The sequence below is a fragment of the Mirounga leonina genome, unplaced genomic scaffold (assembly GCF_011800145.1).
Source record: "Mirounga leonina isolate KUSES-001 unplaced genomic scaffold, KU_Mleo_1.0 Mir_98, whole genome shotgun sequence".
NCBI lineage: Eukaryota > Metazoa > Chordata > Mammalia > Carnivora > Phocidae > Mirounga > Mirounga leonina.
Window position 1 is genome coordinate 6,231,857 of NW_023270921.1, and position 21,843 is coordinate 6,253,699.

A 21,843-nucleotide genomic window follows, 5' to 3' on the forward strand; every position below is an offset into this window, starting at 1 on the left:
TTCCTGACCTCCTAATCCAAGGGCTGGAGAAGAGGCTGCTCTGTCTCCTTCCATCCATCTAAAAACTCCCAGACTTAAGAAATCTGGCCAGACAGGAGATCTGGGACCAACCAGCCACTGTTGGACCAGTCTCTTCTCCTCTATAGGCTTTCCACGCCTCAGTTTCCCCATATACTGACTAAGGGAGGGGGTTAGATTCATATCCTGGCACTGAAATTCTATTTCTGGCTTTTTTACAAGACGATGTTCTAGCCCAGGCCTCCTGGGTGCTTGGCAAGTTGGCTACATGGCCCCCATGTATCAGTACCCCGCCCCTGCTCTGCTCAGGAAGTCTGCCCCGCCCTCCACATCTGGATGGAATTTACCCCCCAAAGCAACTCAATTACCGGTGATCTGATCAGGACGGCTCATGTGTCAGAGGGGGCCCTGGGGAAGGTTGTTTTGCCAGAGATGAGGGTTCCTGGATGTGTGGCCCACCCTTCTCACAGGCTGGGATGCCCTCTTGGGGCCCCTGTGGGGACAGGGCTTGGTGAGCAGTGTCCTGATGAACAGGGGTTGGGGACACAGAAGGGGCTGCCACTTCCTGCTCTGTGTCTCAGGCCCCCTGTCCATTCAAGACCTGAATCAGCACATAGAGTCTGGAAGGTGAAGGAAGATGGTGTTTGAATCTTAGACCAACTGGTCTGGCTCTGTGCCCAGCCGTGGAATCCGTGAACGTGGTAACCCTTATGACTTCTCCTTACATTCCAATCCCTAGCAGGGAGTCTGGAAGGTAAAGACTGGTGCTTACTTGCAAGGCTGCAGTAGTGAGGGTCAGGGATGGAGTGCTGTGCCATAGGATGACCGCCTTGGGAAATTCAAGTGATCCCTGCTGTCTTCCTGCAGCTTCTGCTAAGTTGGTGAGTGGGGAGCAATGGGCTTTGGGGTTTCCTGTTTCTTCAAGTCTGCATTCAAAACCTCTTATGCTGAGCCCATTGCTAGAGAACTGTGTTCCTGGACATCAAGCCTCCCCACCCCTCACCATCCACATACACAGAAGGGTCACTGAGCCCAAGAGTTCTGGGCTGTAGTGAGCTGTGCCCATCAGTTTAGTAACCTGCCGGGAGTTGGGGGCCACCAGATTGCCCGAAGGATTGGAAACAGAGTGAGTCACGCTGATCAGCAGCAGAATCCCGCCTAGGAGTGCCTACTGCCCTCCTGGTGACCCACCATGGTCATGGGCTCCGCATGAGCTGGGCTGGGCTTGCCAGGCTGGCGGAGTAGTGCACACATGCGCACACACACCCACGCCCCACCTCCTCCCATCCCTGAATCTCACCAGGACTGCTCCAGTGTTCAAGCCAGCAAAAATTCACTAATGCCAATTAAGAACAAAGCACTGGGCTCAACTCTGCTGTGCGAAGAATGAAACGTCTGAGGCCAAATGTCACGCCCCCAGGGGCTCCCACTGTCGATGCGGAAAGAAAACACTGACTTGAGAGCCAGTTAGGAGCAGAAGCTGGGGCCGGGCAGGCCAGGCTTGAATACCAGCTCTACCACAGCCGGGCGGGGGCTTTGGGCAAACAGCTCAGCCTCCCTCCCAGCCTCAAATGGTTGTCCAGTTGTCAGGAACAAGCAGGCAATGCATGCTCAACACCAGCATGGTGCCTGACCCAGAGTAAAGTGCTCCACGAATAGCTGCTTTATTATCATTGTATGAAATAGTTAGCATTAAGACAATAACCTCTCACTTACCTGGAAACCCTCCTACCTTGCAGAACCCAGCCAAGAACTTATATGAAGCTTTCCTTCTAAAAAGACCTCTGAGGGGCACCTGGGTGGCTCAGTGGGTTAAGTGTCTGCCTTCGGCTCAGGTCATGATCCCAGGGCCCTGGGATCAAGCCTGGTGATGGGCTCCCTACTCAGTGGGGAGTCTGCTTCTCCCTCTGCTGCTCCCCCCGCTAGTGCTTTCGCTCTCTCTCTCTCTCAAATAAATAAAATCTTTTTAAAAAAGACCTCTGAGCTATCACCAAGAGAGTAGCAAGTTTGTGCACCGAAGCTCAGGGGCCTTCCTCCTCAATAAGCTGATGATAGAAGTGAGGGTGGAGCTAGTTCAGATCACTTGAGGACAGGAAGGCTTCCTGAGGCCTGAGGATGCCAGGCTGACATGGGTAAAGGGTCTGGATTGGGAAAGAGTCGGGAGGCTGAGGTAGGGACCAGGTTCCCAGGAGTCTAACTCATTGGCTGCCCTGGGGCAGTGGGAACTGCCGTGGGGTCACTGTTGGGGGGGTGGCAAGATGCAAGGCTTTCTTCAGAAAGCTGACTGGGGGCTAACGCAGGTTATGGCAAGGGGCACCAGCTGGCAAGGAGGCCAGTCAGGGCCCAGTGGAACCCAGACAAGATTTAATGCCAGGATCCATCCACAGCATGAAACTCCAGACAGGAAAATCACCAAGTACTTGGCAAAGCCCCCCTTCACATCCTTTATATCACAGGATCTTCATAATTCAGCAAAATTGTTATCTCTACTTTGCAGAGGAGAAAAGTCATGTCTCCAAAGAAGGGACCTCGCCTCCGCTTTAGTGGCATAGTGAGGCCGAGAACCCAGGCGTCTAGCTCCTGCATCAATACCCCTTCCTCCTGGAGGGTTTGAGGGGCTCTGTCTGCCTATGCTTATTAAATGCAGAGACTTTTGAGAACAACAAAGCCCTGCAGTCTTGGGACCAGGGTAGGGTCCGATGAGTGAGCCCCTAGAGGGTTACAAGCACTGACTCCGGAGGCAGGGAATCCTGGTTGGAGGCTCAGCCCCATTACTTACCAGCAGTGTGGCCTGGAGAAGCATCTGAACCTCTCTGGGCCTCAGTTTCCCCTCAGTGTGGAGCTGTCTGCCTCAGGGGATGCTCTTTCTCTTTCATGAGCCCGGGGAGGGAGTAGACTTGTCTCACAGTGAATGTCACAGCCCCCACGCCTGGCGCGGGGCTCAGAGCACCATAGAAACTCCGTCAATGTCATCACAATCAATTGTTCACGTTTATGATGGGCACTTACTCTGTGTCAAGCTCTGTGTAAAGGTCTCGACTAAATGGATGGTGAGACCATTGGTGGGAAGGGACTGAACTCTAACAGGAGTGGGGAGCTGAGGCCACTGCTAGGGGTGAATAAACATCAGTGTGGGGGACTGTAGGCCAGGAGGAAGGGGCCCTGACTTGGGGGGAGCGGGGGAATAGCTCACCAGCAAAGCATGCCAACAAGCACAGGGTTTGAAAACCCCATTCAATTTCCCACTTGGTTGTCATCTTGCCATGTGACTCTGGCCAAGGCCCAGCCCTCTCTAAGCCTCTGTTTTTCCTCAGGGAGAACAGATGGAGGGCACAAGGGACCGGGAGCTGAGCTGTCAGGGAGGGAGTCTCCCTCACCTGAGGCCTCCAGGCCTGTTGGGATCTGCCGACCTGAAGGGGATTTCCTGGGGCCGGCCCAGTTCCCAGCCCTGCTGACGTCTTCACTGGATGCATGCCCAGAGTTGGGGCTGGGTGTGGGGGGGTGCCCAGAGCAGCACTCCAGTGGGAAAGGCAGGCAGGCCTGCTCCCAGCCCATACCTTGGCCCTCCTTCTGGGGTCTTGGGGTCTCCCCACCCCCAACCCGAGATAGGGAAGTGGGGGATACATTTTATTGAAAGAAGAAGGCACTGCCCCTTGGCTCAAGATGCTGATTTGCTGTGTGACCTCAGGCAAGTCCCTGCCCCTTTCTGGGCCTTGGTGCCCTTTCTCAGAAATGACAAGGCAAAGATTTCTAAGCTTTTTTGGAACTCTGACACTCTGGGGTCTTGTTGGGAGTTGGGGGGAGGGGGTACTGGGAAAGAGAACTGGGATGGAGGCTTGATTCCAGGGGCTTGCTTCCCTGCTCTGAAATAGAAGGTAGAGGGGATGCAGGGAGGGTGGTGGGAGAAAAGGAGCCCCAAGGCCTCCAGGTAGCTATAAGAGGGGCAAGGCGAGCCTGAGGTTTTGGAAACATATTTATTTTTAAGTGTCCGGTGTCACTGGGGGCTTTCTCTTTGGGTTTTGAAATGCTCCAGAAGTCAGCACTCCATGTGCGTGTTTGCCGAGTGGAATATGGGCTGTATTTATTCGTCCTTTAGCCGGAGCCCTTAAAAATATAGACGGCTAATGTCTTCAGTATGTATGAAATATCCCATATGCTCGGAAACAAAAGGGGCTCTGTTATTAAAGTTTCATTTCCACACGCCCCCTCCCCTCCCTCCCGCCCGCCCCCCTGACACCCTGCCCTCCTTCTATCTCGCTCAGCCTGCTCCGAGACAGAGCGAGAGCGAGGAGGCAGGCGGGCAGTCGTGGCCGGAGGCCCGGGCATAGCTGGTGCCTGCACGCGTGGGTGCGGATTCTGGCTCCAGGTGAGGGGGAGACCGTGGGAGAGGAGAGTGGGGTCTTCCAGGGGAGAGGGCCCTCTGGGGTCCCCGGGATGGCCAGTGGAGGAGCGGGGGTCGCGGTGGCTCTTCTGGTGGGCGCCTGTGGGGCCGGGGCCCTGGCAGGGCCCGGCTGTCTGGGACGGAAATGCCCGCTCTGCTGCTAACTGAAACCACATGTGTCTCCCAGGCAGCAGGACAGAGACGCCGCCAAGCCTGGGGCTGGGGACTGGGGCAGGCGGGGGGGTGGGGGGGGTGCGAGGGAAGAGGCGGGCTGGCCCCGCTGTGTGCCCAGGGTGGGTGGTGGGGTAGGAATGGTTGGGGTCATTTGCCTCTGTACAAAGGAGAGCATGTCGAGAAGTGTGTGCGAATGTCTGAGTTCTGTGTATGTGCACGTTACACAGATGAGTGTGTGTGTGAGCATATCTGTAGGTCGGTGTGGCCCCGTTCACAGGGTCAGACTGGCCTCCCTCTTGGCCTCCTGTGGCCAGAGTCCTGAGCAGACTCCTACCCATCTCCCAGAGCCTGGGAGCGTGCTGGCTGCCTCCTGGAGGGGTCCTCTGGGGTGAGCAGGCACCCCAGCTGAGTTGGTGCTGGTCCTTCTATGTGGAGACACCCCTTTGGCCGCCATCCTCCTTCCTTTCTTTTCCTCCAGCCCAGTTCAGGCTTTCTCACACCTGCAAACCTCTGCCTATTTCCCAGAAAGAAAGGCTGAGGCACAGAGCAAGGGGCCGATAACGGCCTCTTCTCCCACGTCTGTTGTCATCTTTTTCAGAGGGCGCACTTCCGAGAGCATGGCATCTTCACTGTCGCCAAGGAAGGTGAGGAAAGCAAGAGAGGGGACAGCTTTCCCACAGCATCAGGGAGACGGTAGTGGGGGCTGACAGCTCCAGAAGGGGTGAGAGGAAAACAACGGGGACAAGGGCCAGGCCTCGGGGAAGTGGCCAGAGGCTGACCTCAGATGCTGTGACAAACGAGGGCACCTGGGGGCCCCAGTGACCTGAGTCCTGGGTCTTCTCTCCCTAAAGAGTGAGACTCACTGGGAGCAGGGCTCTGGGTTCTGGTGGTGGTCCCACCCCTTCCTTTCTGTGGATGTTGGACAGGACTCTTCTCTTCCCTGGGCCTCAGTTTCCCCATCCCTGCAATGGCAGGTTTGGGCCAACACAGTATTTCTCCGAGTGTGGAATGTGCCGCCCTGGCAGCTCAGGACATGGTGCCACGTGGACTACTAATTTTCGTTTTCACAAGGCTTGTGTGTTGTTTTCACCTACATGAGGGAAAAATACATAAAAATACATTAGATGAAAGTATAAACTCCTCAAAGGAATGAAGACAGGGGACTGCTAGAAGGTCCCCAGGGTCCTGTCCATTTAGGCAACTTTTGGTGCTTCTCCCATTTTAAATGCCCAGAAGAATGTTGGTTTGGACTGTCTAGGATCCACTGTGATCTGCTTGTAAACCATCCTTTGGCCCCCACAAATTAGCAGTTTTATAATTCTGTGATTAGAGTGAAAAGCCCAGTTGTCACACACACTCTGTGTGTGCGTGTGTGTGTGTGTGTGTGTTTGAGGAGGGACAAGGGATGAAATGGGCAGAGCTGGGAAAAAGATCAGCCCATCCCAAGGTCGGGGCTGGGTGCCCAAGGTCAAAGGCGGAGAATTTGGGAAAGAGATTGTTTCCTGACTGACATTCTCAAGTGTTTTATCCGGCCTCAGCCTTGCTTTGAATCACTGGGTTGGGTGGTTAGGCGAGGGGCCACCCTGGCTTCAGCCTTCCTGCCATTCAGCCTTGGCTCCCTGGCTACTTGGCTGTGTTTTATGTGCCAACCCAGGACCTCCCCTGGGAGGGGTGCCCTGGGAGGATGCAGGGGGGTGTGGGGAGCCCCTGGGTAGAGTCCTTCAGTCACTTCTCCACGCTGGGGTGATTAGAGCTAGTGTCCTTAAGGATGTGCCCCCATATATCCCCTCCTTACTAAGTGGCTTGCTGATGCAGTTACTGTTACTCATGACGATGACTGTTTATCCATGGATCTTCATTGGTGATTTGTCTCATCACTGACTCTAGGCAAGCGCTACCCTGCCCGGCTACAGGCACAGCTTCTGAGACTGTCCTTTCTTGTCTCATCGTGCAGCAGGCAGAGGGCACCTCACATTGGCTCAAGGATGTGGACAGTATCTTTGGGTGGGGATGGACTCAGGATCCCTTCTTGGGGAGGCAGCAGGTGCAGAGGAAGGAGCCCAGGGCATGTTCCTCGCGCTCCCAGGGCCTCAGTATCCACACCAGCCTCTGGAGGCACTGTTCTCAGCAAGGCTGCAGTCATTCCCTAGCTCTGTCTGAGGATGGAGCAACATCCATCCATCTACTTCTAGGGGGTTCTTGTTCCTCTAGAAGATTGTGAGTTTTAGGGTTGGGCTCCCTGGAGCATGGGTGGACCACATGGAGTTGTCCACATTCCTTGGGACCAGGTTCCCTTGGGGCCGGGATCAGCTATTTCAAATCCCACAGAAGCAGCTGACCAGGGTCAGGGGCACAGTCCCTGCTTTCAGAACTTATCACTTTCCAGATGGCCTTCAGTGGCCTTGTGGGTCCTGCAGAACTACCAACAGCTACACCCAAGGCCAAGGGCACACAGATGCCTACTTTACGATGCACTGGGCAGCTTTCTGGGCATGGTTATAGAGAGATCTGCCTGGCCAGGGAGCGGGAGGTGGCCCTGCTTTAAAGAACAACCCTTCCTAAAGTAACATTGCCGTTTAGAAGACGAAACTATTCATATGACCAGCATCCACATAAACATGTAACCCTTGCTGTGCTGAGCAGTGGGTTCCGACAGAGGCAGAGGATTCTAGTTAAACCTAGCCACGGGGATGCCCTGGGCACTCCACCTCCTTTGATTTTGCCTCGATTTCCAGAGACAGACTGTGTGTGACGGCAAGGCACTTTCCCTGGAGAGTTGCAGCCAGGTCTACCAGTGATGACATCGACTTCAAGCAAAGGGAAAAGGTGGCATTTGCTATGGGGGTAGGAAAAAAGAGAAGGAAGAAAAGCGGTCAGGTGGACCTGCGCCCTGTTCCTGCTGAGGCTGAGGGACTGGCCAGGTCGCTGCTCCTCTCTTAGCTCTGCTTTCCTGATCTGTAAAATGGGTTGTCACGAAGCCCCCTGAGATGACGATGCAGAAGCCCTGCACACATTGTGCCCAGCGCCCGTATCGGGCCCGTCAGTGACTCTGCTGACATCAGAGGACCGGGTCGCCACCCCCTCACGAAGGGGAGAACGGGACCACGAGTGGTAGCCCGGGGAGGAGGGGAGAGCACCCACTCTTTCCAAGCCTCGGGCTCCAGGCCCAGCCCTGTCCGCACCGGCTCTGTAACTTCGAGCAGCCCACGGACCTCTCTGAGTCTCCGTTTCCTCGTCTGTAGAATTGGGGCGGGGGCAGCACCCGCCTCGGAAGGCGTCTGTGGGGGTTGAATGAGCCAACCCGGCAGTGACCACCGCCCTGGCTGAACGGGGACCTGGAGGCCCAGGGCCGGGGCCTGGCTGGCCTCAAGGGCCCTCGCCCCTCAGAATGTTCCCCAATAGTCCCTCTAGTCCCTGGGCGGGGCCCCAGGCTTTCTGGGTGGCCGGAAGTTCAGGGAGGCCCCAGGACGGCTGCTCCCTGGGGACTGGCCCCGGGTAGAGCCACAGACACTAACTCCTGGGGGGATGCTGGGCCCCATCCCGGGCAGGGGGCAGGCATGACGGGGCTCATCAGAGCATCATCCGCAGACTTGCGGGCTGCCTTCCTCTGGGAGGGACCGGGAACCCCAAGAACCCTTCAGAGAGGGAAGGGGCCTGTGTGGGGTTGTAGCGGTAAAGCAGCGGCCAGGAGAGCTTGGGGGGGAGTGCGGGGAGGGCCCTGTGCCTACCCTGCCAGGGCCTCCCTCCAGCTCCACTCCCGGGGAGCAGGAACCAGTTACACGGGAACCGGAAAGGAGAGGAAGCATGCAAACAGAGAGAAAAGCCTGGAGCCTGGAGCACCCGGGTTGTTCGGTCTGGCAGAGCCGCCCCCTGGGCCACTCCCAGCAGCATTGCACACGGACCCCTCACACGCGCACACACACGCACGCACACACGCATGCACAGCTAACACAGGCATGCGGACACGCAGATGCACAGAGACACACACACGCATACAGTCACGCACAGAGAGACACGCACACGTGCACACGAGACAGACGTACGCACGCATACACGCACGTGGTGCAGCAGCTCTGAGCTGGAGGGCAGGTGCTGAGATGGAGGGTTTCTGGAACCCCTGGCTCAGCCCTTCACTACAACCACAATAACACGTACCGTGTACTTACTGGTGAGCTTAAAGCCCTTTACTTATATGAACCGGTTTCAATCCTCACAGCAGCCCAGTGAGGTGGGCACTGTAGTTAGCCCTGGTTTGCATAAGGGAAAACAGAGAGGCAAAGTAACTCAGCCAACGTCACACAGTTTGTCCAGTGACCCCCGCCTCCGAGGCAGGCCCCCAGAGCACGGGGCCCATTGGCTGAGCACTGCCCCCCGCCGTCTCTGGGGGCGCTAGACTGCGGCTCTGTTCAGCACTTGGGCCCCCACTGCCCATGCCATGTGAAGCAGCAAGCTGAGGTTGCCGCTTTCTCAGGCCCAGGGAAGGGAAGTGCCCCGCCCTTGGTCACAGAGAGTAGGAGTGGGGCTGGATGTCTTTGTGTGTGCTGAGCCAAGGCTTCAGGGGAGAGGAGAAGCGGGGGGTCAGGGAGGGACAGACTACCACATCGGCAGAGTCAGACTCGGCACCTCCAGCCTCCTCCTTCGGCATCTTCCGCCGCAGCTCCCTTTCCCTCAGCTGCGCCGACCCCTGAGACGTAGCTCTACCCACTAAACCTGTGTGTCCGGTGCCCCACGTTTCAGGCTTGTTCAGCCAGCCAGCCATTGCTTGGATGAGCGTGTTCTGAGTTTCCTTAATAATAGCTTTGGATAACTGTTGACAAAACATGTTTCCCTTCCATTATTTTATTTTATCCTGTATGTGCATGTATGTGCTGGCTGGGGGCGGGGGGGCTTGTTGGTGATGATTATTATTTTCTTTTAACTTGACTCAACCACTCATGGAGAATCCTTCCCATAGAGGGTCCAACTAACTAAAGCACAGATCAGAATCCTCCATCGGGCTCACAATGCCAACAGCGCAGGTCCAGGGTGTGGGAGATGTGGCATGATAATAGCAGTTATAAAGTGAGGTCTTTGTGATCCATGGGAACAATAGGACCTAGCAGAGATACGGCTGTTGAAAGAAAGGGAAAAAAAGGCTAATGGATGCTTGACTGCACCGATAATGATAGAATGTCCGAAGTGAAGGCGGTGATGGTCTTGCCATCGTCTGTATTGGTTTGGTTTTCCTGGAATGATGGGGTCAGTTCACTTCTGAGAATCTGACAGACTGAGCTGACGGTAGAGGGGGGTGGACAGGATGGGAAGAGATCAGAGAATTCTTTCCTGGATGGAATGGTTAAAGGGAGGAAGGAATAGAAAAGAGGGCTGAAGTTGTTCTGTCATGCTCAGACGATGGGATTACGATCAGTGGGGTGGTGTGGAGGGAGCTACCACAAGAGAGATTTCATCTCTATAGAAAAGGGGCACTTAAGATGGAATGAAGGAACTTCCCCTGGGGAGAGTGAGGCCCCCAACCCCGGAGGAGAACAAGCTGAGGCTCGGGGCCCTGAGGGAAAGGGAATTGAAGAATCAGATGGCGGCTTTAGCTCCCTTCCAGGCCCAATATTCGGTCACTGTGCACCAGTGTCTCCCCTCTTTGGCTCTTCCCACAGTGGGTGCTGAAGATGAGGGGTCCCACGGGGGCTGGGTATGTTCTCTCATACCGGAATGATGACCAACACTTCCTGAGCTCGTCTGTGTGCCCAGCACGGTGCTGAATGCTTCTCCCATAACAAGTCCTAGAAGGTGGTTCTGTCAGTGGCCCCATTTTACAGATGGAGAAATTGAGGCTTGGAGCAGTTAGGTAGCTGCTCATGGCCTTTGTCGCCTCCCACCTCATATTATAAATATCCAAGCTGCTACCTCAGGCCCTCTGCCCACACTGCACTGCTTGTAGAAAGAACAACGTCTGCTTTACCTTTGTTTTTCCCCCACAGTGTCCTGCGGGACTCTGGCCCACGGGGCACCTATGAGTGTTTGTTATATTCAGTTGGGTTGAATGAAAATTTGGGAAAGGAAAGGATATAGTGGAGAAGGGGATTAATGGGAACACTAAACAAGGTTCAGACAGCAGCACAAAGCAGTGCCGGGAGCCACCTTCAAAGACCATTTCATCCAGTTCCCCCTCCGCCCCAACATTCAATTTTCTCACTACCTCTAGAGCAGCCTGCCAAGGAGTTTCCCAGCCTCTGCTTGGTCACCACCAGTGACAGGGAGCTCGGCACCTAATGAGGCGTGAGATAATCCAAGGAAATCACTTAGCCGAGTGCCAGATGGTCCCCTGATTGCTGATTTTTAAGGGTTCTTTGTCCGTGCCAGGATGCTAAATCCACACCAAAGTCACAAGAGGTGATTACGATTATTATCCTAATTTGACAGATAAGGAAACCGAGGCACAGTTATATAACTTGTCCAAGGTCTCCCAGCTGGTAAATGCAGAGTACAGAATAGGATTCAAAGCCCAGGACCGTGACACTAGAGAGTATGTCCTCCTGACCTCCATGCCAGCACTGTTTGTTGAAATAATGCAAGTACATATGTAATTTTAAATTTTCTAGCAGCCATGCTACGCAAGTAAAAATCAACAGGTGGTAAAAAAAAGAACTTAGGGAATTTATTTTAATAATACATTTATTGAAGTCCATGATAGCATCATTTTATCACGTAATAAATCCTTAAAAAGTTATCAATAAGACATTTTACATTCTTCCTTGGGTACAAAATCTTTGAAATCTGGTGGTATCCTTCATTGACAGTACATCTCAATCTGAACTCGCCACATCTCAAGGGCTCGGTAGTGCAGGGGGCTGGTGACCACTGGATTGGAGAGCGTAGCTCTATACTAGACTGTCTGTCAAGGTGCTTATGTGGTATATCCTAGCGTGCAGGAAGAATCCAATACATATTGGCCTCTATTATGCTTATTTTTACTACTGATTTTCATTGGTGGTGGTCCAGGGCAAAGCTGGGCTGAGGCCCCAAGCCCTTGGCATAAGCACTGATATCTCTATTCTTAATCTGAGTCTTCCAAGTCGGCAGCTTGTTGTCTCCCAGGCTAAGCCAAGCTTCGTGGATCCTTGGCCTGTGCGTTGAGAAGAGCCAGCCTGACTCTCTCTAGGAGGGGAGGGAGAGGCCTGGCTGAGGCCTGTTCATCTCCCAGCTGGCCAGTGGAGTACCAAATGAAGTGAGGCCTCCTTGGGGTGTATAAGCTTGTGCCCATCTGCTCTGGAGCGTGTGGGGTGTCCAAGAGCACATCTGGAAGGGAGAGGGCAAAGACCCTCCTGCCATGCTCCCTCGAGGCAGCATCTCCTGCACACTTTAGGCAGACTGGGCCTTTAAATAGAACAAACAAACAAACAAACAAACAAACAAAATCCTCCACCACTGCCCCCTTCTCTCTCCTGGTTCCTGGACAGCGGCCGAGTGCTTGCCAAGAGGCAGGCAATGTGAGCCAGGGGTTCCCAACCCTGTCTGCATGTTGGAATCACCTGGGAAATTTCCAAATACACTGGTGCCCGGGTTCTACCTCCCTAGGCTATAACTGAATTGGCCTGGGGAATGGCTGGGGCTTTGGTGTGTGTAAAAAGTCCTCCGGGGATCCTAACATGCAGACAGGTTTGGAAACCCACTGTGCTAACCTTTAGGGGTACAAGCTCATTTAGCCTTACAGTAGCCATGCTGTAGGTGTGGTATGGTTCCCACTTTACAGATGGAAAAGTGGGGGCTCACAGAGGTCAGATAGAGAACTAGCCCGAGGTCAGGAAACAGGCAGAGTAGGGATTCACTAGCCATGGTCATAAGCAGTGGTGTGCTGATAAATGTTAACAACTGGCTCTCCGGGGGGGGGGGGGGGGGGGGGGGAAGCTGCCTGATTTGTATCATCTGCCCATCTCTATGGCGTAACAACTCCCACCATGGCCAATTTTGAGCTATCAAAGTCATGTCACCAAGTGCAGACTTGGGAAGACATTCACAGGGTCGGCTGTTGGGTCAGTATGGCAGGCTTCAGCTCAGAGCTGGGCCACGCTGCTGCGTGGGGGCGTCCTATTGAGGGGGGGTAGATACGATTAGTCATTTCCTGATTTTTTCATTATAGAACTCTTTCTCAACTGAAATTTTTGAGAACCCCAATATATCACACAGATAAAAAGCAGTATGTGATTAGCAGAAGCTTATTTTATGAACTTAAATCCTAATATCACGCGTTTGTTCAACTGGAGAGAGCCGCAGGGCGGGGTGAGGGGCATTTATGAGCAAGGACAGTAGGTGGCACGAGGAGCAGCCTCTACTCAGAGCCAGGAGCCTTGTGCTCCAAGCCCACCTCAGACCCTCACTGCCCATATGGACTTGGGCAAGTCTCTGCCCCTGGGGCCTCCGTTCTCTTGCGTTTCCAGGAGACTGGACCGCACGCAGGATCCCTGGGGTGTGGTTTTTCAGGCCGGCCTTGACCCTGCGGCATCCCCCACCTGACCCCAGACAGCCTGGCCCTATATTTATACCCATGACTTCAGTCTCTCCGGTTCTGCCGAAGCTGGTTCCCTGGCCCACATATTTATAAACCCAGCAGGGCAGAAATAGATGTGACGTGCATGGGACTTGGCTGATTTTGTGAGCAGGCTGGATTTGGCGAGTCCATTTGGAACAAGCTCGAGTCCTCCAGCATCCTGGGTGCTGGGATTCATGGGCAATCCGCAGCAGGAGAGCCACTTAGATCCCCCAAGCTCAGCCCTGCAATTGTGCGGTTTGGGGGCACCGAGGCCCCGGAGTGGAGGGATGTGGCCCAGGTCACAGAGGGCATGGCAGAGCCAAGGCCAGACCCTTAGGGAGCCCCCAAGTGGCCAGATCAGGTCCCAGGCACCCTCAAGTCCTGGCTAGTTGTTTTCCTGCTCTGGAACCATGGGCAGACTCATCCTCCTGGCCTCCATTCCCCCCATCTGTTAAATGGGGATAGTAGTAGGTACCTGCTTTATAAAGTTATTGGGGGGAATAAATAAGATCATAACTGATATAATGTATGAATTCAGTGCCCAGTACATAGTCAATATGCAATAAATGGTATGATTATATCCCCAGTCACCCCTGAACAGAAATAATAATGATCTCAATAGCTGCATCTTATCAAGTACTTACACGTGTTACCTGATTTAATCTTCACAACTCTATGACATCAATATTGTTATCCTCAAGTTCATGTTTTACATCGAGGGGACACTCTCAATTTAATGAATTTGGAAAAGAATGTTTTCAAAGAGATAATGCTAATATGCAAAATCATATTTTTATATCCAGGATTATAAAAATACTCAATCCTAAATGGTAGATTTGTTTGTAGTGGAAGATGAAATGAACAATTGCATAATCAGAATATTAGCATAAGAAATAAATCTCCCAGAGGTTTGCGGGGCTTATGTTCCCGAGTTTGCCACCTAATGTTGATTTTATGTATTTATAATTGCATATGAGAATTTAACATAATTGTGAACTTGAAATACTTCTGCCATAAAAACACAGAATGGTATCTGTCAAGGTTTTTCATATTAATATCACTGTTTTCTCTGTCCTCCTAATACACAGCACTCCCTGCTTCCCTTTCCTGCTTAATTATTTTTCCGTTGTACTTATCACCATCTGACATGCTTTATTTATTTATTATCCATCCACCCCAGCTAACATGTGAGCTTCACGTGGGCAGGGCCTTTTTCTTTTTTGTTCACTGTGTACCACCAGTGCTTAAAATAGCCGATGGCACATAGCTGGCATTCAGTGAGTACGTGTCGAATGAATGAAGGAACAAATGAATGACTGAGTCGCCATTCTACCAAGAAGGCAACTGAAATCCGTTGAGATGATGTGACTGGTCTGGTTACCCAGCTATTGTGAGGCTGAACTGAGGTCCGGCTGACACTCATCTCTCCTGAGACCACTCAGCATGCCCAGCTTGGGGTGCTCTTCCCAGCCCTTCACCTCTCACCAAGGGATGGTTTCCTGACGCCTCCAGAGCTCCCTCCAGCTTCACATGATGCCCCCCGACACTGGCTCCTTCCTCCCCAGGGGGTGGACGGGAATGGAGGAGATGAGAGAAGGAGGGAGGAAGGAGGAGAGGTCAGAGCAGGCTGGGCAGCCAGAGCAGAGATGGCTGGAGGCTGAGGCAGGAAGGAAGGAGGGGAGGATTGGTCAGTCTGTCCTGCAGCACTGGAGGGAGGGGTCAGTAATGTGTGGTCACGCTTTCATATCCTTCTAGAGCTGACTTCACTCACGGGAAAATGCCGGGACAGGGCAAGTCCAAGGAGGAATCAGGGATAGTTTCAATCTTGGCAGCTTCTACCCCCACCAGCCATTCTGCCCAAGGCCTTTTTCAGCTGGAGAAATGGAGGCCCACTGTAAGAAAGTGACTCTTCCGAGAACATATAGCAAGATAATCGTGAACTCCATTTTTGCCCCTAGGCTGTGTATACAGTTAATGCCTCAGTCACCCTGCACTCATTACTGCACCTGATAAATATTTATTGAGTAACTACTATGTGCCAGGCAATGTACCAGGTGTTGGAGATAATCTCCTCTCTCTTTCTCTTCCAACCTTCCCTCCTCCCATCCTTCCTTCTCATTCATTCATTCGTTCATTCAGTAACTAGTTACACTATTGAGGCAGTACATCCCTTTTGGATAAGAGTGCTATTTGGAGCTAGACTGTCAGGATACGAACCCTGACTCAGCCACTTACTTTAAGCTGTGTGAGCTTGGCGAGTCACACAAGCCCGACCTCCCTATCTGTAGAATGGGATAATAATAGCACCTTCCTTAGAGTGTTGTGACGAGGATCGAATGAGTTACTGCACACTAAGTGTCTGGAACAGCACCTGACATAGTAAACACTTCATAAACATCAGCTATTATCATTGTTATTGTTATTATGTGCCTGGCTCTGTGCCAGGTGTTGAGGAAATTGCTCCAAAATGTTCCTCTGGCAGGGATCCCTGCAAGCCAGCCCTCGTTTCAGCCTCCCACCTTCTCCTCCCGGCCCCACCCCCAAGAACTGGGCCTTGCAGTGGCTCCCCTTGTCCTATCGGGCTGCCCTCTGCATCTCTTCTCAAGCCAGGAGGAGAGAGGATCCAGGAAACCGCAGCCTGTCACAATTTTGTCTTTCAGCCTTACCTCCCTCTGCCCTGCCACAAATGTAACCTCAGCCTATCCAGGCCATCATGTTTCTCCAGATTCATCCCCAAATGGTCCTGGGCCTTAATGGATGGAGTACCTTCCAACCATCAGAATGCCAAGCACTTCCTGTCAAGGTCCTTCAAATCCAATTGAAGCGTCATCATCCCCAGGAAGCCCTCCTTCCTTCCCCTTAGCCAAGAATCATGAGATCTGCCTTTGAATCTGCATTTCCCTTTGTTTGCAACTGTTTTTTTCTAATTCTGTGAGCAATGGGGAGCCATGGAGGGTCCTTGAGCAAGTGAGCAACACATTCAAAGCTGCACTTTAGAAGAATGGACTAGACCCTGTAGAGGGTGGAGACAAGAAGGGACTGCAGGTCGGGGAGGCTAGGTATGGAGACTTCTGGGGCAAAAGGGCCTTCAGAGGAATGAGAGTCTAGTCTTTCTGGGCTGCTTCTCCCCTCTCTGCCTACTTCCATCCCCCCACTGTAGAATCAGATCCTGTGATTTTCCCCAACATGACTCACTAAGTCAGTGGGAGAGTCAAAACTGGGACCCCAGGCCCTGACCCCTGCAATGCACCTACTTAAGCCTGACCCTCACCACCCCTCACTCCCTCTACCTACCCTCCCCTGCAGCCACAAAGCAGGCTGTGGGAACTGGGGATGCGGAATCCGGGGAGGCCAGACTGTGCTGTACACTCATCTGGCTATACGTTCATCCCCAGGGCCCAGCAGCTGAGCTGCATACAACAATGCTCCCTCATTCTCTTCGGAGTGAAGGAATGAGCCTATGTTTTTCAATGAATCCCTACATCAACCCTTTGAAGTACATCCTATTTTAACCCATTTTGCAGCTGGGGAAGCTGAAGCTCACAAATATGAAGAGACTTGCCCACGGTCAGGCAGCCACTAAATGGTAGAGTCAGAATTTGAACCCAGATCTGATTCCAAAGCCAGTGTCTCCCCCACCACATAGCAAACAGCAGGAGGAACATGAGGCTCCCAAGGCCATGTTCCCTGGGCCCACCCTCAGGAGATCTGGGCAGGCCCTCAGACTGTATGGACAGGGAGTATAGAGCATCTGACTCTCAGCTCAGCTGGGTACCCTGTTTGGACTGCCGGAGGTCAGGAGAGGGAGGAGGGAAAGCTGACCCCACAGGGTGGAGCGGGACTTAGCGGGAGGCAGGTGCCTGGGCGCCTGGGTCCTAGTGCCAAGCTTGCATCTGACTTGCTGGGTAACCTGGGCTTCTCCTCCCTGGCTCTGGGCTCAGAGTTGTCCTCTCTGAGAAAAGAGCAACAGGTTTGTGCCTTCTGTGTCAGCCCTGCCTGCTGAGGCTCTGTACCCCTGGAGCCTGCGGCCTGATGAGGGAGGTGGGTCTGGGGGAGCCAGAATTAGAGGACCCCCCTCCTGTTTCTGCTGAGGTTGGAGCAGGCTCTCTCCTGCCCACCTTGGAGATGTGTCCACACAGACAGGTCCCCTGCGGGGGTTGCCGGAGATAGTCTCCAGCCACTGGGAGCAGAGGGTAAGAGCCCAGAGCCCAGCAGCTGGACTCACGTCCTGCTCTACCCCTCAGCACTGCTGTGCCTCTGGATTTGGACTTCATCTCTGCTTGCCTCAGTTTCCTCATCCGTAGGCAGCGCACACACACCTGCCACCCAGGAGTGCTCGGCAAAAGGCTTGGCCGTGCACTAGAGGCTGCTCAGTAAGGGGAAGCTGCCATTCCTGCTGTGGGTCCTGACCACCCTGCCCCTGCCCTAGGCTCCTGAGCTCAGTGGGTGTTCCAGCACTCAGGCCGCAAGGGGCCTGCCCAGGCCCCCCAGCTGGGTTGGGAGTCCTCCCTCCTCAGGAGGGAGACTTGCATTGGAGTGCTCCTGCCAACCCCTCCCTCCTGGCTTGGCAACGTGAAGACAAAGCCGGCCAAAAATATTTGTGTGGGTGGCGGAAAGTTAACTCTTCCGCCTCTCTCTTCTTTCCTGGAAACCGTGGCCACCGTCAAATACAGCAAAACAGAAGCAGAGAGAGAGCAAGGCGAGGCCCCTGTGGGGCGTCAGAGGGAGCCCTGCCCCCCGCGCCCACTCCCGCCTGTTGCCATCTGGCTCTGTGACGGTGTGGGTGGTAGTGGAGGCGGGTGGTGGGGAGCGGGGCTCCATGGGCTTAAAATCACGGCATCCTGCGATGCCAGGGTCGGAGGGACCCTCCGGCATCATCCGGCTCAACCCCAGCCATTGTGCCTTGCGGCAAGCGGACTCAGGGATACAGAAGGCACCTGCCCAAGGTCCCATGGCCAGTTAGGTCTTTTCAGAATTCTACTGGCTCTTCATGAGATTCGAAGATTCTGTGACCCTCTAGTGTGGAAACCTGGCAGCAGCTGAGTGAGAAAAGGCACAGAGAGGAGAGAGGCGCCGGAGCCATCCCTTCCACGTCTCTGTGTCCACCCCCACGGTCAAGGTGTCAGAGCTGGGTTCAGATGGAGCCCTGCCGCTTACTAGCTGTGTGACTTAGGCACAAGCCACTTCACCTGTCTGAGCCTCAGTTTCCTCACTTCGGAAATGGGATAACAGCAGTACCTCTCTCGAAGCGTTGTCGTGATGATTTATTTCAACAACCTCAGTGAATAACCCAGTGTGGAACAGGTGTTCAGTTCTTCTCTGGGCAGAAGGTTGGCTTCTTTGTGCTCATTTCACTGCCACAGAGGCTGCTGTAACAGGTGCCTGTTATCTTTCTGATTCTGACGCTTGTTTGCCTTTCCCTGGTTGGCGCTGATTTGCCCCAGGGCCTGGTAATGCACTTATCTTTCCCCTTGCCTACCACACTCTCCTGGCACAGCTCCCCAGAGGCCGAGGCCTTGGCCCAGCCTGCTGGGGTGGGGGGTGGGGGGCCTGACCCCACCTGGAGGGCGGAGGAGTGACCTCCAGGTCAAGGACCACAGCAGGCAAGGTCAGTGTAAGCCCTGAGGTCACTAGTGTCCCCAGACTTTCATCACATCTCAGGATTCTCCACTATTCATGGCCAGCCAGTGTGTGTGTGTGTGTGTGTGTTTCTTGGGGGGGTGGTTCTTCTCTCCCCATTTCCCAATAGGATGAGATTCAGAGAGTGCATACTTGCCAGAGTTATATAGCTAAGCGGTGGTGGAATCTGTTAACCAAGATCTATAAATCCCAGGGTTTCCTCCCAGTGTACATAACCACTGGCCCTGTTTTAAGCTCTAGCTGCCCATCCTGGGGCATCTTGTCTACCTCCGCCCTGTGCCTCCACAAATGATTTTCAAGCCTTTGTCTCCAGCCTGGAGCTCTCCCCTGCTTTCCAGGCCCCTACGTGGAGCTGACCACACTCATCTCCCTTGGAAGCCAAATCAAACTCATCTCCCTGCTCCTCTGGATACCTGCTCCTTCCCAGGTACTCCTGATCTCTATTAACAAAATCACCCTGTCACCAGAGCGACAAACCTGCAGCCTAGACTCCTCCCTCTTCCTCCACACCCACTCTCCATCTGCCTCCCAGCCCAGCCAGTTCTCCCGCCCAAGTTCCTCTCCCACGCATCCCCTCCCCGCATCCCGCATACCCTATGAGAAGCCTCCTCATCCCCTCTCTCCGAAATCATCAACTTTGTTAACATTTATAAATAATCATACTGTTATTATTATGGTTCTTGTTATCATTCACAGCTCCCCCCACCGGATTTTAAGGCTTCATGAAGCCAGAGTACCGTATCTTCTTTATCCCCATTGTATTCCCACTAGCTTGTACGGTGTCTGCCATCAACAGAAGCTCAAGACATTTTTGTGTAATAAAAGAATAGCCAACATAGGGCGCCTGGGTGGCTCAGATGGTTAAGCGTCTGCCTTCGGCTCAGGTCACGATCCTGGGGTCCTGGGATCGAGTCCCGCATCCGGCTCTCTGCTCCTTGGGAGCCTGCTTCTCCCTCTGCCTCTCTCTCTCTCTCTCTGTCTCTCATGAATAAATAAATAAAATCTTTAAAAAAAAAAAAAAAAGAATAGCCAACATATATTAAATTATATCTCAGAAACCATACTGAGTCCTCGGCACGCATTTTCTCACTTAATTCTCCACGCAACACTACATTGGAAATATTAGAGTTCCTATTTCACAGATGGGAAAGCTGAGGTTCAGAGAGGCCATGTGACTTGCTGCCAGCTCCACAGGTGGCAGGGCTCGGGGTCTAGCTCAAAGCCTGGGCACAAAAGCACACTGCCGCCGCCGTCCCCCTTGGGGCACAGCCCCCTCAGGGGGTCCCTGGCCCCAGCCTTGCATCCTCCGCCCCATCGTTCCTGTGATGCCTATGGTGTATGTACCTTTGCAGGCGTGTGAGGGAATTCTTTCTAGGCGGTTAAGTATTTTTAAATAACTAGATACTTATTTAATGTGTATTAGGAGGGAAACGACTTAGCACAACATACTTGTGGTTTTCCCGCAATTATTGCTTAAGATAAGTCTGAAGTAATAGAAGTAAGTTATTTAAAGTTGATTTATGGAAAAATATTAAGCAAATAAGGTGTCAGGTGGCATAAGGATATGGTGAAAATTTGGGATGTTGAATGACTGAAGTTTGGGACTTTTCCATGGGTGTGTGAGACCTGTACCCCAAGCCCCAGCCAGTTCTCAGGGCCCCCTCAAGGTGGGCAGGTCTCAGACATTCAGCCCAGAACACCCAGCAGACTGTCTCATGTTGCTCTTTCTTTTCTCCCTGGGCAGGTAGATCATCTTGAAGGAGGGCCTCACAGACCAGACACAGGTTGAGAGGAAGGTTTGGGGGCCTACCACCCTACCCAGTCCAGGAGGGCCCCACGGTTGGACCTTGCCCCAGCTCTGGGACTTGGCTGAGGAAGACAAAGCTGCAGAGAGCCAGAGAGGAGACCCCAAGAGGAGCAAAGACCGGTGTTCACACAGGTAGCTGGCCTGGCCCCAGCTTCTCTGCCTCACTAAGGAGAGGCAGCATCATGCTGGGTCCCCACCTCCCACCTCCACCCCGTGGACTCAGCGAAGACAGGCCTACCCCCTGCACCTTCCGGATCCCTGATGGGAGCTACAGGTGTCTGGCCTTGGAGGCTGAGGAGAGCAGCAGCGAGGAGGGCCTCCAGGGAGAGGCAGGGCTCGTGAACTTGGAGGAGGACAGGAATGGGGACAACTCGGCTTGCAGAGCCACCCAAGGAGCACCAGAGCTGCCCAATGCCCTGGGCATCCAGCCACCCAGCTGCTTCAGGGAAGCACGACGGGGGCCCCAGCATGTTAACAGGGCCAGCCAGGACTGGGATGTGGTGAAGGCTCAGCAGGTGGTGACAGCCCGCTCCAGCTCCAGGCCCAGCCCTGGGCCCAGGGTTGCCCAGAAACCAGGTAAGCTCACACCCCTTTCCTCCTGGACTGCCAGAGCCCACCGGACACCCCACAGGTCTCCCAACCATACTTTCCCATGATACGTAACAGTGCCTCACTGTCCCATGGCCACGCCCCAATTAACAGCTGTGGGGAGACAGGCGGGGGGGCTGGGAGTTTCATGCAGACCCAGCTGTGCAGCATCTACGCCCACTCTTTTCTCTGCCAAAGGGGGCACATGACAAGTCCGCGAGAGAAAGCCCTGTGAGCATGCTCGGCTAAACGGAGGTCCATCTCTCCCTCTTGTCATTCGTGGCAACAAATGGCCTTGGATTCCAGGCAATGACGGGGCAGGACGGCCTCACTGAACATACTGTACCCCGGCTGCTTGAGGGTGCTGGGGACACAGCACTTGGCAGAGCAGATGAGCTTGCTGCCCTCGTGGAGTTCTCGAGGTACAGGCTAAAGCCTCGGATCCAATCTGACCTCCTGATTTTGCAGGTGGAAAAACTGAGGCCCAGAGTGAGCAAGAGACTGCTCCAGGTCTCTCGGCCTGTTGGTGGCTGAGCTGGGCCACATTCCTCCCCCAGACCCCGTTTCCCATCTATTAGAGACGACAGAGGCAGGATCTATGTCACCTGGGCTGCAGCGAGGACCCAAGGACAGTGTATAAGGAAGAGTTCAGGGTGCACTGCCTGGAAGGAAGGAAGGAAGGAAGGAAGGAAGGAAGGAAGGAAGGAAGGA

General features: G+C 53.7%; 1 protein-coding gene across 1 annotated transcript; it reads left to right on the forward strand.

The window, feature by feature from the left end:
- The first annotated feature begins 20,636 nt into the window (after window positions 1-20,636).
- Window positions 20,637-21,414, forward strand: LOC118006604 (synaptopodin-like). Its single transcript, XM_034999314.1, has 2 exons — window positions 20,637-21,120; window positions 21,331-21,414. The coding sequence occupies exons 1-2, from the start codon at window positions 20,727-20,729 to the stop codon at window positions 21,339-21,341; spliced, it is 405 nt and encodes a 134-aa protein (XP_034855205.1). The 5' UTR covers window positions 20,637-20,726; the 3' UTR covers window positions 21,342-21,414.
- The last annotated feature ends 429 nt before the right edge of the window (window positions 21,415-21,843 follow it).